Here is a 16,203-nt window from a genome sequence, read left to right as displayed (position 1 = left end):
AATTATGTTGTATATATAGAATGCTTCTGTGGAAATTGAATGAGGACCTCTATTGTTGTAGTATTCACAGAGTTGTTCTCCCACAAATTTCCAATTATCTGCATTTATTTCTTCTTTCTCTAAGAACCAAGGGGATGTGCATCCTAATGTACCCAAGAGTCTAGCAATCTGTTCCCAGATTATAATTAAATCTTACCCCTCAATTAACTTAAGCATGCTTTCTATAGCGCACTTTTGGGGTGTGGGTGAGGGGCTGGGGATAGGGGAGAATCTTTTCCTAACATCTGCCCTATTTCAGCTAGAAAAGGTTACTAGTTTAGCCCTTAACAAAGTAAGTTCTCTGTTTGTCTATTAAACCTAATTTCCTGGTCATTGGGGGACTTCTTCAGTGAAAGTAGGGTGCCTGGCCCACACCTTGGGCGCCAAAATGTAATGACCACATTAGTACATTGGATATCTTAGAATCAACCAGAGTCAGGATAACCAAAAGTCTTTATTCTTGGTGTTTTGGGGTCTCCCTCAGGGGATTAGATAAAGGAATCTCCACACCTCCTTTCTTTCTCTCCACTGCCAAAGAATGAATCTGCTTGTCCTACTCCACCATCTGATCTCTCTTAGCCTTCTCTGTCCACATCCACAGATTGAGCCAGCATAGAATAATCGAGCAGGATCATCCTCCAAACATATGTTAATATTGTCCAATTGGTAATTAGCCTCAAGTGCTTGGTTGTCCAAGTGCATCTGCTCAGAGTTTCAGCCCTTTACAGGAATAGGTGGTAATTATTTATAGGAGAGTTTAGGAGAAGAGATGATGCTTTACTATAGTATCCTGTATACTGCTTTAATTAATTAATTGTTATTGTTATTATTATTGTTGTGGTACGGAAGGGGATATAAAGAAGAGTTCAAAATAAATTTCAGAAAGGAATATAGGGAGATATTGCGGATAGAACATGAAAATACAGAAAATAGTGTGAGATAGTGTGTTTTATTTGATGAATAGCAAGAAGCTTAGTGTCACGATCATAAAGTATGTGGAAGAAAATAAAAGGTGAGAGAGCTGCAAAGAATCTCTTTTGTGGTGGCAAAGAATTGGCAATTGAAGGGATGCCCATCAAAAAAGGAATGGTAGAACAAGTTGTGATATATGAATAAATTATGAACTAGGCACTGCCCTGACTAATGGGGACACAAAAAGAGGCAATTATGTACACTAATATAGGGCAAGTTTATTTGACCAGTATTATATTGATCATTTTCTCCTGATTGTTAAAACTTATATACTTTTTAAATATTTCTCTTGATACCTATATTTGTATTTTAAAACTCCTTCTCTGCTCAGGTCTCTTCAGCCAGACTTATTGGAATTCTTCTACTTCATTAAAACCATTTTTGTCCCTCCTGAGGGATTATATTCAGAAGGGTAGTCTTGATTTTAAGATTATCATTTTTTGACTTTTGGAAAATTGAATTCCATGCTCTCCTCTCTTTTGTAATTGCCAGAATCTTGTGTGATCTTGACTGTGGCTCTTGAGTACTTGAATTCTTTATTTCTCAGTCCTTGGAGTATTTTTTTTTCTTTGACCAGAAGCTCTGAATTTTGGTTATGGCACTCTTGGGAGTTTTCACTTTAAGGTTCCTTTTAGCTCATGACCAGCAGAGTCTTTTTAGTTTTATTTTGCCTTGTGGCTCTATTAGATCTGGACAATTTTTTAAAATGTATGGTTCCTTTAAACTTCATTTTACTTTATTTTCAGTTTCAAATTTTTTTTTCCTTTACCCTTCCCTCTTCCCCTACCCTTTAAGAAAGCAAGAAAAAAAAGCCCATTACAAGTATGTGTAGTCATGAAAAAAAATTCCCACACTGATCATTTCCAAGAAAAAAATAAATTAAAAAGCAGAAAGGGATAGAGGGAGGGAAGGAGGAAAGAAACAAGAAAAGAAAATATTCTTTAATCTGCATTTTGATTCTATCAGTTTTCTATTAGGAGGTAAATTGCATGTTTCATCGTGGTTCTTTGGGATTATTGCTGGTCATTGTATTGATCAGAGTTCATTTTTCTTTTGGGGGTGGATTGCCTTTACATTACTTTTGTTATCATATAAACTGTTCTCCTGATTCTGCCCAATTCAGTTCATTCAAGTGTTCCCAGATTTTTTTGAAACCATCCCTTTTGTCATCACATTCACATACCATAATTTGTTCAGCCATCCTCAAATCCACGAACATCCCCTCAGCTTCCAATTCTTTGCTACCACAAAAAGGCTATCATAAATGTTTTGTACATATAGATCTTTCCCCTCTTTCTTTGATTTCTTTGGGGATATATAGCTAGTAGTTTTACTATTGTATCAAGGGGTATACAATTTTATAGCTTTTGGGGGCATAGTTCTGTGAAGGGAATTATGATTTTCATATTAATTGATGTATGTAATGAATATACTAATAGCTTACGTTTTTTCAGAGCTACCATTTCCAAAGCAGACTGTGACTTGGGAGTTAGAATCTCACAATGCAGTTTAAAGTTATTAATCAATTCTTGCCAACAGTTTCACTAAGTCTAGATTCTTACACCTGTGTATGTTAAGTGAAGTGAATCAAAGACTGCAGACCTTGTTCCTATCATAAAACTCAGTTGAGGAAGCCGGTTGCCCCATTCTTCTGGGTAGCAGCTCATTTCCTGTTGTCTCCACTAACTAACTGCCTCCCAGTAGTGGGGCTCCTGCTGGTACTTCCATTCAGTCTCTTCACTTCAGTTACATGTGCCAGCCACATCCAAGCACAAGCTCTTGGAATCAACCCTCTTTCTTCCAGGTAAAAAAGAAAACAAAGCTGTCTGTAACTCTACCTCCCAGACTCTCACTGAGATAGGTGAAAGGTTCTGCCTGCAGAGATTCTTCTCCAATCACCTCTTACACAAATAAATAAAAGAATACAAAGGGAATGCAGGGTTGGAGGAGGAGATAAGAGCTAACTGGATTGGGGCTGGGAATCAGGAAACACATCCCATCACATAGGGGAGAGTCCTCAGCAAATCTTGGAAAAAAGTTCTCAGTGAGAGCTAAGGAGAGACTATTCTAGCATTGGGGGAGCAGTCTGTGTCAGAGGCAAAGAGATCCAGATTGGCAAGATTTGGCCGGATTTGTGCCATGCTTAGAATAATCTTTAAGTCCTCCATATCATTTCCATAACATAAGGCTTAAATGAAGGCCTGCCGAAGAGGTCCTAGTGAGTCGTGGACAATGTTTATGGAATAAATTACTGGAGGGCAGGAACATATGACCGGGCCTGAGCCTGCGTAGCGTACTCCAGACTGTTGAGAGGGTTCCTTTTTAGGTAAGGGTTAGGCTAGATGAGGTTCCTTTCAGCCTCAGAATTCTGGGGTTCCATGAAGTCCCCCCCTTGTCACACACATTGTAGGATGGTGAGAAAGACTTTAAGACCAGACGCTTTATCCCAGTCCGGTGCTCTCTCTCACACTTAGGAGTGTGGAGAAGGGATGGGTTTGTGGAAGACAAAATTAATTTTGGTTTTAAATGCTGAGCTATTCAGGAGCCGAAGAGGTGGAAGTGCCATGCAGGCAGCTGGAGTTGCTTTGGGAGTCCTTACTCTATGACAATTGGTTAAATGCGGGCTAAGATCACTGAGGCAAAGTATAATAGCTCCAGAAAGTTTTTTCTGATCGCTGAGAAACTTATGGCACTTCCTCCTGCTCCTCTTTCTTTCCCCTCCCCCCGCCTTTGTTTACTTGTGAAGCATTTTAAGGTTACAACATGCTCAGTCCTCAGGAAAAGTAGTTTTAACTCCTCGTTGCCATTTTACAAAAGAAGATCCCACGGGCTCACTAAGGCAAACTTGAACTTCTTGGCTCTGTCTGCGTCCTACCCCACACTGCTATTTTCCCGGCACTAGGAGGGTGAGTGGTGGTGGGCAGGCAGCGCACAGCGGGACAGCGGCACGCACCAGCACGGCCCTAGCGCTCAGAACCCGCGGCACCGACAAGGTGGATCTCCTCGAGCCGGGGAGTGGGCCAGAAGACCTGGGGAGTGACAAACAGCAGAGCCCAGACAAGCTCTGCGCTCAATTCGTGGAGGGAGGAAGTGCTTATTAGCAGCTTCGAGAGTGGGCGGCAAAACGGCTCGCGAGATTTTATCAGAGGGAGAGGGGAGGAAGGGAGAGAGAGATCCGCGGCGTCTTGCCCTGCTCTGCCCTTCCTTGCCCCGCCTAGACCGAGCATCGAGTCCCGCCCCAAGAGTTTCAGCTCCGCCTCCAGGTGGATCGCCGCCTTGCGCGTGCGCTGCTGCGGGTCCTCGCGCGGCGCGTGCCCCGGCCGCCAACTTCGGCGAGGGGGGCGCGCGCGCGCCGCTTATAGCGACTGTGGGGAGCCGGACGGGATAGTGAGTCTGTATCGGCCGATCCGACTCATTTCTTAACCGAGACTAGCAGCAAGTTGCGAAGGCCCCAGTTCGGCCTGGGCGGGAAGGGACCGGACGCGCCCGTCCCAGGCGCCAGCTCCTCTCAGCTCGCCGCCCCCGCGTAGACGTTTCGGTTCGTGGCTGTCCCGGCTCCAGCCGCGCCGCAGTGTCGGGGACCATGAGCCACCGGGCCCCGCCGCGGGCCCCTCCGGGTTGAGGGGCTGCTGCCGCGTGGGCTGCGGCCCCCCAGCGAACTCCGGGCTCCCAAGGCGGGGGCCCCGCGCCGCGCCCCGGAGCCCGCGCGCCCTTTGAAAGAATGCACTCGCCCGTGGACCCCAGTGCCAAGCAGGCGCTGAGGAAAAAGCCCCCCGAGAGGACCCCGGAGGTGAGCTAGCCCAGTCTTCGCGGCCCTCCTCGCGGCTCTCCGGGCCACCGGGGCAGGAAGCTGCTCGGGGTGGGGCGGGGTGGTGGTGGCCAGGAGCGGGGAACTTGGCTGGCATAGCCTGACAACTTCTCAAAGGGCAGCAAACTCAGGGTTCGGTGAGGGCATGAATGTTGTTGGCATACCTGAGGGGGCCTGCTGTCCCTCATTACCCGGGCGACCCTGAGCTGCAGAGTCCCGCATCGCCCTGGCGTCGATGAAAGTGATTGAAAAGCAGTGGTCGAGACGTGCTCGTTTTGTCCCTGTCGGCCCGCCGATCCTCAAGTGGCCAGAGCTTGCAGCTTGCGGGAAGGCCAGGCGGGCACCTGGCGGGCCGAGTGGCTGGTCTGGTCCCAGATCCGGGAGAGGCTCTTTTTGGAGATGGGACCCGCCGCAGGAGGCACCTTGACATTGCATCTGTTCCCATGAGAGACTTTTCACACAAAAGGAACCTGCCGCCCCGGTCCCTAGTACACTTTGCCAGGTCGCTGCACAGCACAGTTCTGAAACTTGAGCTCTGAATCTAGTCTCAATGTTAGCAGCATACCTTCAGTTAGATGCTTGGCTCCTTCTCGACCATTTTCTGTACCCAACTTGGAATCGAGTCAGTTCAGTAATGTGACATTTATTTCTCTTTGAGTGCGGCGGCTCTTTTTACTTCCAGTCAATTACCCATTTTTCTATAATGCCTAAATATACTTTTTTTAAAAATAGTTTTTATTTACCAGATATATGCATGGTTACAGCATTGACAATTGCCAAATCTTCTGTTCCAACTTTTCCCTTTCTTCCTTCCCCCATGACAGGTTGACCAATACATGTTAAGTATGTTAGAGTATAAATTAAATACACTATATGTATACATGTCCAAACAGTTGCTAAATATACTTTTGACAGAAATCTTCTCCAACATGGAAGAGCAGAGTAGGTGAAGTATACTCTTCCTAAATGAAATCAGGCAGGCGGTAATAGACAAGGAATCCTATTAGTATGAAGCATAAAATGAACCTGGAATTAAGTAATTACTTAAATAAGGATACTGTAGTGTTTTAAAAGTGGATTTTTAAAAAATATGTTTAAAAAAAAGTATTTGAACTTAAGTTGAACACTGACCTGAGTCCATTTTCTATTAAATTATGTAACTTTTCCAGCTGGTGATGAAACTTGTCAAGAGATGAATTTCAGGCATTTGTATTTTTCCTTTGGAAATTTACCATCTACCTGATGCAGATTTCAAGTATTTTTTTTGTTTTTGATAAGTATGGAATCAAGTTTAAGGTATTTAATTTTAAAGTTTTGTAGGTGTCTACTGTAATAGACAGTGCATTGATTTTTGCCACTTTTCATCTTTTTATACTGAATTTGTATACTTAATTCTTATATTAGAGTGGAAAGAACATTGACTTGAGAGGCAGAGGGATCAATATTGAGAACAGTGCCTGGCTCATAGTAGGCTCTTAATGCTTATTGACTGACTGATCTGGATTCAAATTCTACCTGTATGATTTGGACCTCTCTCTGAGTCTCTTCTGCCAAATGAGGGATTTTGGATTAGGTATTCTCCAGGATCTCTTTTAACACTTAAGTCTGTGATTCTATAATTTCAGTTACTTTAAGGATTATCCCAGTTACCTAAGTAGAAGGTTTTCAGAAATTTCTTTAGCTGAAAAATTCATTACCCCATTAATCTTCTCTCTAATTAACTAGGCTGAACTACTTTGCCAGGGTACCTAATCTACATGGGGGGAAGGGGCGTCTATTAGGCCCATACCTGAAACTTTTTTTTAGCTTGAAAATGGCAAAAACTTATATTTTGATTGGATAGGTTTGTTTCATTTTATTTTTTTTCTCAATAGCATTTTATTTTTTCAAATAGATGTAAAGGTAATTTTCAATATTGATTTTTTGTAAAACTTTAAAACAAAAAACTTTGTAAAACTTTGTAAAAAACTTTGTAAAATTATTCCAAATTTTTCTTCCTTCTTCCTCACCCCAACCTTCCCCAAGTCAGCAAACAATCTGATGTTGGTTAAATATATGCTATTCTTTTAAACATAATCCATATTTCTCATGTTATGCAAAAAAAGAAAAAAATCAGACCAAAAGTGTGGGGGGGAAAAAAAACCCAAAAACACGAGTAAGAAAAAAACATATAAACAAAACTGTGAAAATACTATACTTTCATCCACATTCAGTGTCCATAGTTCTCTCTTTGGATGTGGATGGCATTTTCCAGTCCAAGTCTGTTGGAATTCTTTAACATTGTTGAGAAGAGCTATATCACAGTTAATCATCAAACAATCTTGTTATTGTGTGCAATGTTCTCCTAGTTCTGCTCAATTCACTCAGCATCAGTTCATGTAAATCTTTCCAGGCTTTTCTGAAATCATCCTGCTCATCATTTCTTATAGAATAATAATATTCCATTACTTTTGTAACTTATTCAGCCATCCCCCAACTGATGGGTATCCACTCATTTTCTAGTTCCTTGCCACTACAAAAAGAGCAGCTACAAACATTTTTGTACGGATAGGTATTTTTCCCTTTTTTATTATCTTTTTGGAATATAGACCCAGTAGTGAAGAATATGCATGGTTTTATAGCCCTTTGAGCATAGTTCCAAATTGCTCTCCAGAATGGTTATCCTTTCCAATAAGTATCCTCCCCCTACAAAGCCAACTCGTTTTAAAATTTTTCCTTAATATTGTTGTCTTAAATTTAAATCGGTTGCTTATGATATTCATCTCTTTGTACCATCATCATCTAAATCATTGTTTCTCTTTGAAAAGTTTTCTTAGTTGGATTGTTTATATATTGTACAAAGGATGCAGGGCTATCAGAGTTTGTTGAGTGTGAAGCTTGAACTTGAATTTCTCTTCCTGGAAATACATCAGCAATGAATTAGTATTCTAGTTTTCCCACAGTCCCTCCAACATTTGTCATCTTTTTCTGCCATTTTAGCCTGATTGGATAGATTTTAAAGATAAGGGTTATTTCCATGTCATAGGAATGGATATGTAATGATACCAAGAAGATGAGAGATGTTATTTGTCATGGCTTTACTACAGATTGGAAAAATAGATTATAAAGAAATTTAAGTGAAGGAAAAGAAGTTATATTTGATGCAAGAGGTAATAAGGAGTAGCTGAAATTTTTACTTATTAAGTACTTATTATGAGTCAGTACTGCACTGACCAATGGAGATACAAAAAGAGCCAAATGACAGACTCTGCTTAAAGAGTTTATAATTCAGTGGGGGAAGACAACATGGAAACAAATATCTGCAAAATATTATATATATATATATATATATATATATATAATAGATAGGAAAAATTAACAGAGGGAAGACATTAGAATTAAAAGAGGTTGGAAAAGGCTTCAAGAAAAAATGGGATTTTAGTTGGAATTTAAAAGGAAGCTAGGCAAGTCAGTAAGAAGAGTTGAGAGTTAGACCTATAGAAAATCATCTTGTGTAGAGCACATCTAGTTATGTGGAAGATAAGTTGGAAGAGAAAAATACTTATCCTCTGGTGTAGATTACAATGCCATTCTTACTTTTTAACCTTTGGGTCTATAATAATGGTAATTAGCATTTATAAAGGACTTTAAAGTTTACTACTATCTTATGTGATTTACTATAAGTGAACTACTGTTTATTTTATTCTAATATTTTCATTGTCATTTCGGTAGTTCACTAAGGGAGATGTACATTTTTAATTTGTTGGAGATTTTGATTTATTTTTGCTGGACCTTGTTGTGTTACTTCATGTTTGAAATTGGAATGAAATAAAATACTTTTAGATCATCTAACATTTAACAAAAGGAACTTCACTTGGCTGTAGCATAGAACTCAGCAGAAGTTCAGTCCTTTATTGCCTTTATTGCCATATTGCCCTTTATTGCCATATGGAAACATGTCTGGTCACCAGGGTGTGTTGAATGTAGTAAGTCATGTGGTAGTGGGCTATTTGCAGAGTCTGAGGAGTACTGCCATCTCATAAGCTGACCTTTTATGCCACAAATGACCAGGAAACTGTCAGTGACTCAAACCTTAGCTTTCTGGACTGATCTTCAATATTGGTCAGTCATCTGTAGTAAAGTAACTAAGAGGTCATTCTACTCTTTTCATACAAGCTGCCTCAATTCCTTCCTTCTCCCTCATCCCACCCTTCCCCAAGTCAGCAAACAGTCTGATATTAGTTGAATATGTGCTACTCTTTGAAACAATCCATATTTGTTATATTGTGCAAAAAAAGAAAAAAATCAGGCCAAAAGGGTGGGGGGAAAAAAAACCACAAGTAAGAAAAAAACAGATGAACAAAACTGTGAAAATTCTGTACTTTGATCCACATTCAGTCTCCATCTAAACTGTTTCAAGAACAGAGACTCTACGTTTAGGGGAAAAAACTTAATCTACCTACCCTACGTGGAAGATATTACTTTTACAACAACCCAACGCTTGATGGCAGTGCCGTAAATGGCCTTAATGGACATTTCTCACTTAGAATATGTAAGAATACTGGTGTAGGTGTCCTGGAGGAGGAAATCAGCACTGTAAAAGGAAAGAAAGAAAGAAAAAACAAAGCAATATGAATTTCATTTGAAGAAGTACAGGACCAGGGAGATTGAACTTGAAGGATAGAAAAAAAAAGACCAGAAATCCCAGCTTTGCCCTCCCTATTTGGGAAGGACCAAGTACTGGGTCTGTTATGTAGGTTGGTATATTGAATGCAATTCACAGTGTATTTCTTTTGTAAAAAAAGGATAATGGAAAGATGTAGTAGGAACATCAATAATACAGGGCAAATAATGACACTACTTGCATACTCACTGATCTTCAACATTGGTCAGTCATCTGTAATAAAGTACCTAACAGGTCATTCTACTCTTTTCATACAGGCTGCCTCAGTGCCTCATAGTGCTCTCCATCCCACCAGCTAGGATGTCCTTTCCCTGGGATCCCTAATCTAGGGAAGTTTATATCAAATCTCTGCTTCTCTTTAAGCTTGTGTGGGGGGGAAAAAAACCCAGGATGTTAGGGGTGAAACTAGAGGCCCTCTACACTGTAATCCTGAATTATTTTCCCCAAAGGCTCTATCAGAGAATTTGTATCCTTTGTTTCACCTTTTGATCCCTAATGTTATCACTCCATGGTCTGTTTTATACTTACACTTTTAGAGTACTATTAAAGAAGAAAGCAAACCTTGATTCACTATAGGTTAATGCAGCCCAATTTATTTAACCTAAGCAACTCAGCAATTTTAAATTATCCCAGACCTTTCAAGTTCTTAGCTCCACTTTTCTCTCCTACAGTGGTAAATGTTCTTACCACCAGCTTTGTTAAGAAGACTTGTGATTTCTGTCATCTGTATTGGATACTTATCTTTTCATCCTTTCCAATATAACAATAAGTATCCTCCCACCCCAAGCCAACTCTTTTAAATTTTTTTCCTTAATATTGTTGTCTTAAATTTAAATCAGTTGCTTATGATATTCATCTCTTTGTACAATTGTCATCTAAATCATTGTTTCTCTTTGAAAAGTTTTGTTAGTTGAATTATAATTTATTGTACAAAGGATGCAGGGCTACCAGAGTTTGTTGAGTGTGAGTTTTTCTTCCTTGATCTGATTTGTATTCTTTTTGATTTGAGAGGATCATTCATTTTGTTCCTTTTCTTCAGCCTCTTTTCTACTTTCCTCTTCTGTTGATTCCTTTTCTTTTGCCTTCAAATGTGCTCTACTATATTGGGGAAACAAGTAATTCCTTCCTTCTGTCTTTATTTTTCTTCTTTCAAATACAGCAGTACTTCTGTTTTCCCCATACATAAAGAAAGAAATAGAAATCAGTATAACTCTTAATCACTCTGTCAGTTGGTTACTGTTGTGCTTTAAAGTTTTAGGTATTTTGGTTGTGAAGATAATCCTTGAGAAGTTAGGGAGAATAGTTAAGTGAGAATCCCAGAATGGGAAGAGTAGTAGAGAGTTGAGAGGGTTAAAGGATATGGAGTGTTGTGAATTTTAATTAACAGGAAAAGAAAAATTTTGTTACACATAGTCATACATAGATTAAACAATTAGGATAATACTCTTAAACCCTTTGCATGCAAAATACCCTGAACCCTCTGAATGCTGAATTCTGTCCCAATTCTGAAACTCAAATAATGAAAAACTTTTTTTCATAAAAACATTGTTTCATGACCAAAACAATATCAAATTGTATTGTATGGTTAATGATTTCTCTGTTAACTTTTTATTGCAAGAAGATTGATTGGTTATGCTTGTACACTTTTGCTAAACACATTTGATTTGTATTTAAGAACTAGCTTGGATATTTAAGATTCAGATAAAAATTTCTAGCATGGACATTTTAGATTTAGATAAAAATTATCAGTTTTCAAGAAATATAAAAAGATCAGGCCAACAACATTGCCTTGAGGCAGTGGTTTTTATCATCGGGTCAAGACTCAAATTAATGTCTCTGGTTAGCTGGGGGTTTTCAAAGCTTCTGACTGAAATAGTCAAGCAAAACTTCATGATGGAAGTGTACTTGAATGAGACCTTGAAAGCACTACATGGGCAAATAAATCACTTACCTCTCAGTGCTCTTAAGATTTTAAGTTGCAATTCACTTACTTTGTATTCTTAGAGAGAATTCCCTCAATTGAAGTTTCCAATATAAATGAAGTTATGGATCCATCTTTAAAAATAGATGGAAAGTATTACCTTTTGCTGTGTCTTTGAATATTAGGAATTAGAATTGATTCAAAATACTTCAGGAATTGTCTCTCTGTTTGGGAATTCTTATAATTGATTGCAAATAGGACTTTTAGGAACATGGTACTTATAGTTCAGTAGTAGAACTTTACATGTGGTTGTTTTTTTTAAGTTTTTGAGAAGTACAATCATTTTAATGTCTATTTAATGTCATTTTGTAACTTTAGGAAAAAATATACATAAAATATAATGTGTGTGTTTATAGATGTTTATGTATATGTGTAATCTAATCAGTTTAGGTGAAGAAATGCCAAAGTGGCTGGATGAAGTGGCTAGGGAGGCCTAGCATACTGATTTTTAAAGCTTGGGAGTTCTTATTTGCATTGATCAGTTTGCTGATCAGCTTTCCCCACTAAGTTCAGGATTAATACAATTGAGCCCCTAGTTGACAGAAGGTGAAAGGGACAGGTTTTCTGAGGAAGGACAAATTGGTTCAGGTGGAATTTGACATGATTATAGAGTTCCCAATTGGTAGTGGACTCTTCATTTCCATTCTGAGTAAGATGGGGAGAAGAACCAGCCTTAAAAAAAATAAAAATGCCACAATGAAAGAATTGAGATGCCTCAACTTGTCTTGAAGTTAGTCAGTGAGTTGGAATAATAGCTTGAAAGCTTTGTTAGAGAATGTTGCTTGAGGCAGTTTTGTCATGGCCAGATTGAAGAAAATTTAGGGATGTGGTCAGGTTTAAGAAAGAAATTGTGTGGAAAAGACAAGGAAAAAAAAGAATCTTGACCATTGAATAAGAAAAGCATGCGAATGAAAAACTATTATACTAAGCCAAATATGCATATCATCACATTAAAAGAAGTACTAGGATTTTTTATAACTATTTTTTGTATTCTTACATATATATTAACCCATCTTTTATGTTACTGTGACACAAAGGACATTTAAGTTATAAAATTGTGTTGTGTTCTTGGATTTATTACTTCATTGTTAGACCTTCATTTTAAATCTTATTTGCAAAATGGACTGAATTTTAGAAATACTTCCTAATAAGGAAAAGTACTTGTATATCTTAAAGGATCCCACACACTTGACTGCTTCTTTCTAGTTTTGTTTGATGCATTGCCCTGCCCCTACAACCATGTGTCTTCTCCAGGGCTATCTTGTATCCTCTTTCTCTGGAGTCTCATCAGTTCTCATGGATTCAGTATCATCTCTATGGAGATTATTCCTTGATCTACATTTCCAGCCCCAATTTCTTGTACTCCACTTGCTGCATGATCACCTATTGGTTATGTCCAATTAAATGTTGTATGGTATCTTAAATTCTAGATATATAACACTTAAGTCATTATTTCTGCCCCCCTCCAAGCTCATCTGTCCTCCACATACTTCTTAGTATTATTCTTTCAGTCACCAAATCTCAGTCTCATCCCATATTCTTCCATCTTTCTTCATTTCCAAACAATTGAAAGTCTGATTTTACAACATATTTCTTATTGATTCCCATTTTGCTCAGATTACTATCTTAAATTCAACCTCATCATTCTGTGGCTTATTTATTTATTTTTTTCTATTGATTTATTTATTTATTCCTTTTAGTCTTTTACTTTTCCAGTCTATCCTCCATACAGCTACCAAAATCATTCTAAAGCAAAAGTCTGATCTAACCAGTCCTTTGCTTATGATCCTTAAGAAGTTTCCTGTTGTCTCTAGAATTAAAAATGTCTTAGTTTTATATTTAAAACTCTTTAACATCTGATTTCAGATTACCAGTACAAGCTTATTTTTTATCCTTTTTTTTTTTTAAATCACTCTTTGTATCTACTACATTGACTTAATTTCTGTTAATGGAACCTTTGCAGAGACTGATCCTTTTAAATGGAATGTATTCCCTCCTCACCTTCGATACCTAGAATTCCAATTTCTTTCAAAATTCAACAGTTTATAATTCTAACCTCCTTCAGAATTCAACAGTTATATGGACTAATCTCCATAGTGCTTGCTATGGATACATTTTATATAAGTTCCTAATTAATACTTACTAGATTGAATTTGGCAAGTCTCAAAATATGGTTTCCCCAATTTCCCAAGGATCCCTGAGACATTTTTGGGGATCCATTAATTCAAATTTTCATAATATTATTAAGATATTTTAATTCCAAATATGGTAAATAGTGGTAGATAAAATTCATATTAAAAAAAAAGATTTTTGGAGATCCTAAATACATTTTTAAGAATGTAAAAGGATCCTGAATCTTGGGTTAAAAACCATTTGATTAGATTATAGAAATGTTAAGTTATGTGACATCTAGTATCATGAAAATAGTCGTTTGAGTTAAAGATATTAAAAGTTACATTTTGTAAAATCTGTCCTTGAAAGTAAGATATTACTTCTATTAAAGGACAAAATTTGAGACGTTTCAGATGTTTATAGTACATATAGTACATATATAGTACATATAGTACATGTAGTAAGTCCAACTAAATTTTAACTTGACAAATGGTGAAACATAGCAAATATTAGACAATTTCTGTGACAAAAAATGTATCGAGAAAGATAAAGTTAATTTTAATGCTCAATGTTTATCAACATATATTTTGCTGTTGCTAAGTTTGTAACATTTAAATATTTTATTTGGTTGGTGGGGAAAATGTAGGCATTTCCTTCCCTGATTGGGCAGGGATTATTACTGTGAATTCACTCAGCTAACAGGGCTAGAGGTGCCCTAATAAGAATCATCCACTATTATGGTTTGAATTGAGTCATAAATTGGCAGAATTCAACACTTGAAAAGACCTATTGAATATTATCACAACCTCTAGGAGGAGTATATAAGAGGTTCCCTCTATGGCCTTCCTGACAGAGCCCAGAGTTTTTTTTTTTTTTTTTTGCAACATCTGACCTTGAAGTCTCCCAGATGGGAATCTTAGTACACTTCTAAAAAAGATATTGATCTGGCTTTGCAAGAACTGTAGGCCAACAAAAAACCATCATCCCATTACCTTGAATGCTTTGTTATTGATATCTGTATTCTGTTTTTATAGTAATAAGGGAGAGAGTTGCAGCTTTTGCATTTATTAAGTACATTTGGAATTTAGTGACCCACTTGTTACTTTTCATATCAGAAAGTTAAGTGTTTTTTATTTTTTAAGTTAACAAAGATTTATTTTCTCTCTCCTCTTCCTTTGAGGGAAAAAGAATAACATTTTAACAGATATTCATAGTGAAAAAAATTTTTTCCATGCTGACATTGTTCAAAAATGTTATGTCATACTGTAGCTTAAGTCCATAACCTCTCTGTTAGAGGCATCATGGATTTCCTGGATTTGTGGTTGGTCATTACATTGAATAGAAAGAAAATAAAGTATTATTAAGCTAAGTTCTATGTACTGGGTACTCTGCTAAGAGCTTTATAAATATTATTTCACTTTAATCCCCACAACCAACCTTGTAAGATAGATGTTAAGATCCCCCCCTCCTTTTTTTTTTTTTTTTTTTTTTTTTAAATTGAGGAAACAGAGGCAGAGAGAAGTTAATGTGATTTGCCTCTGGTCTGTAAGTACTCAAGGTTGGAATTGAACTTGAGTTCTTTGTGCCTTGTCTTCTCTTCACTACAGTTTTTCCAAGCTATTTGTATTCACTGCATTGCTGGGAAAGTTGTTCTTGTTCTTTCCATGCTTCATGTTAGTCTTCCCAGGTTTCTGTGAAACCATTTCCTTCATATTTTAGGGCACAGTGGTATTACATTACACTCATAATTTGTTTAGTCAATTCCCCAATTCAGGGATACCAGATTAATTTCTAGGTCTTTGCCACTCACTACAAACAGATCAACTATAAATATTTTTTGTCCACATAGGTCCTTTTCCTTTATTTCTTTGGGCTAAATAAGTATTAATAAACTGAGTACACAGCAAATGCTGTAGTGAATTGATTGGACTTGACCTTGGTTTTGTTTGTTGATACTCCATAAGGGAAAAATATTGAGGATTCTGTACAGAGTGCCTCTGTAGTGGTTGGTCAGTGAGATACTGTAAAGACTTCCAAAAGTCTTTTATCTTTTGCCACATCCTCCTTTGATCTGTTATGGCACCTGCTAACTGGGTTCTGTGTTTGGTTTGTCCTTTTATTCCTCTAGCAATTCCCAGGAGAAACAGACAAATTTCTTCTTATCTTTAGGCCCTAGTTTCCCTAATTTATATAAGGAAGGACTTGATTAGAAGGACTTTGATCATCATAATCATCAATTTTAGTTTTATAGACATTGTTCTCTGCCATTTTTTGATTTTTAAGTGCTTAAAAGCATCCAAAATATATCTTAAAATAAAATACATCCAAAAATTTGACAAAATTAACATTTTTAAATGACCATATTTTATCATTTAAAAAATTTTAAACAATGAACACAGTGTATGTAGAAAGATTACTGAAAGATAACAGAGGCCAGATATTTCTATGTTCTTCCATATTCTTTAATGTTTTTCATTTTCTTTTCTATTAACTCCCTTGTCGAGGTTCTTCAGGCTTCTTTTTCACCTCATGTTTTTTTGCTGTTATAAGTTAATAACAAAATAGTGTCACATTAGGGAGTCTAATGGAAAAAATAATTTAAGTGGGAATTGATTACTTATTCCTGGC

At 37.5% G+C, this 16,203-nt stretch overlaps 1 protein-coding gene across 11 annotated transcripts in view; it reads left to right on the top strand.

Moving 5' to 3' along the window:
* Positions 1 to 1,714: 1,714 nt before the first annotated feature.
* The window catches only part of RAPGEF6 (Rap guanine nucleotide exchange factor 6), a 235,132-nt gene continuing 220,643 nt past the window's right edge, over positions 1,715 to 16,203 (top strand). For all 11 annotated transcript variants that reach the window (XM_074290952.1, XM_074290954.1, XM_074290947.1 and 8 more), the window contains exon 1: positions 1,715 to 4,801. In XM_074290952.1, the coding sequence (XP_074147053.1) occupies positions 4,733 to 4,801 (69 nt within the window). In that variant the 5' untranslated portion in view covers positions 1,715 to 4,732. The remainder of the gene's footprint in view (positions 4,802 to 16,203) is intronic.

The sequence above is a fragment of the Sminthopsis crassicaudata genome, chromosome 2 (genome assembly GCF_048593235.1).
Source record: "Sminthopsis crassicaudata isolate SCR6 chromosome 2, ASM4859323v1, whole genome shotgun sequence".
In the NCBI taxonomy this organism is placed as follows: Eukaryota; Metazoa; Chordata; class Mammalia; order Dasyuromorphia; family Dasyuridae; genus Sminthopsis; species Sminthopsis crassicaudata.
The sequence above is the reverse complement of the archived record's forward strand: the minus strand, read 5'-3'. Positions and strand labels throughout refer to the sequence as shown.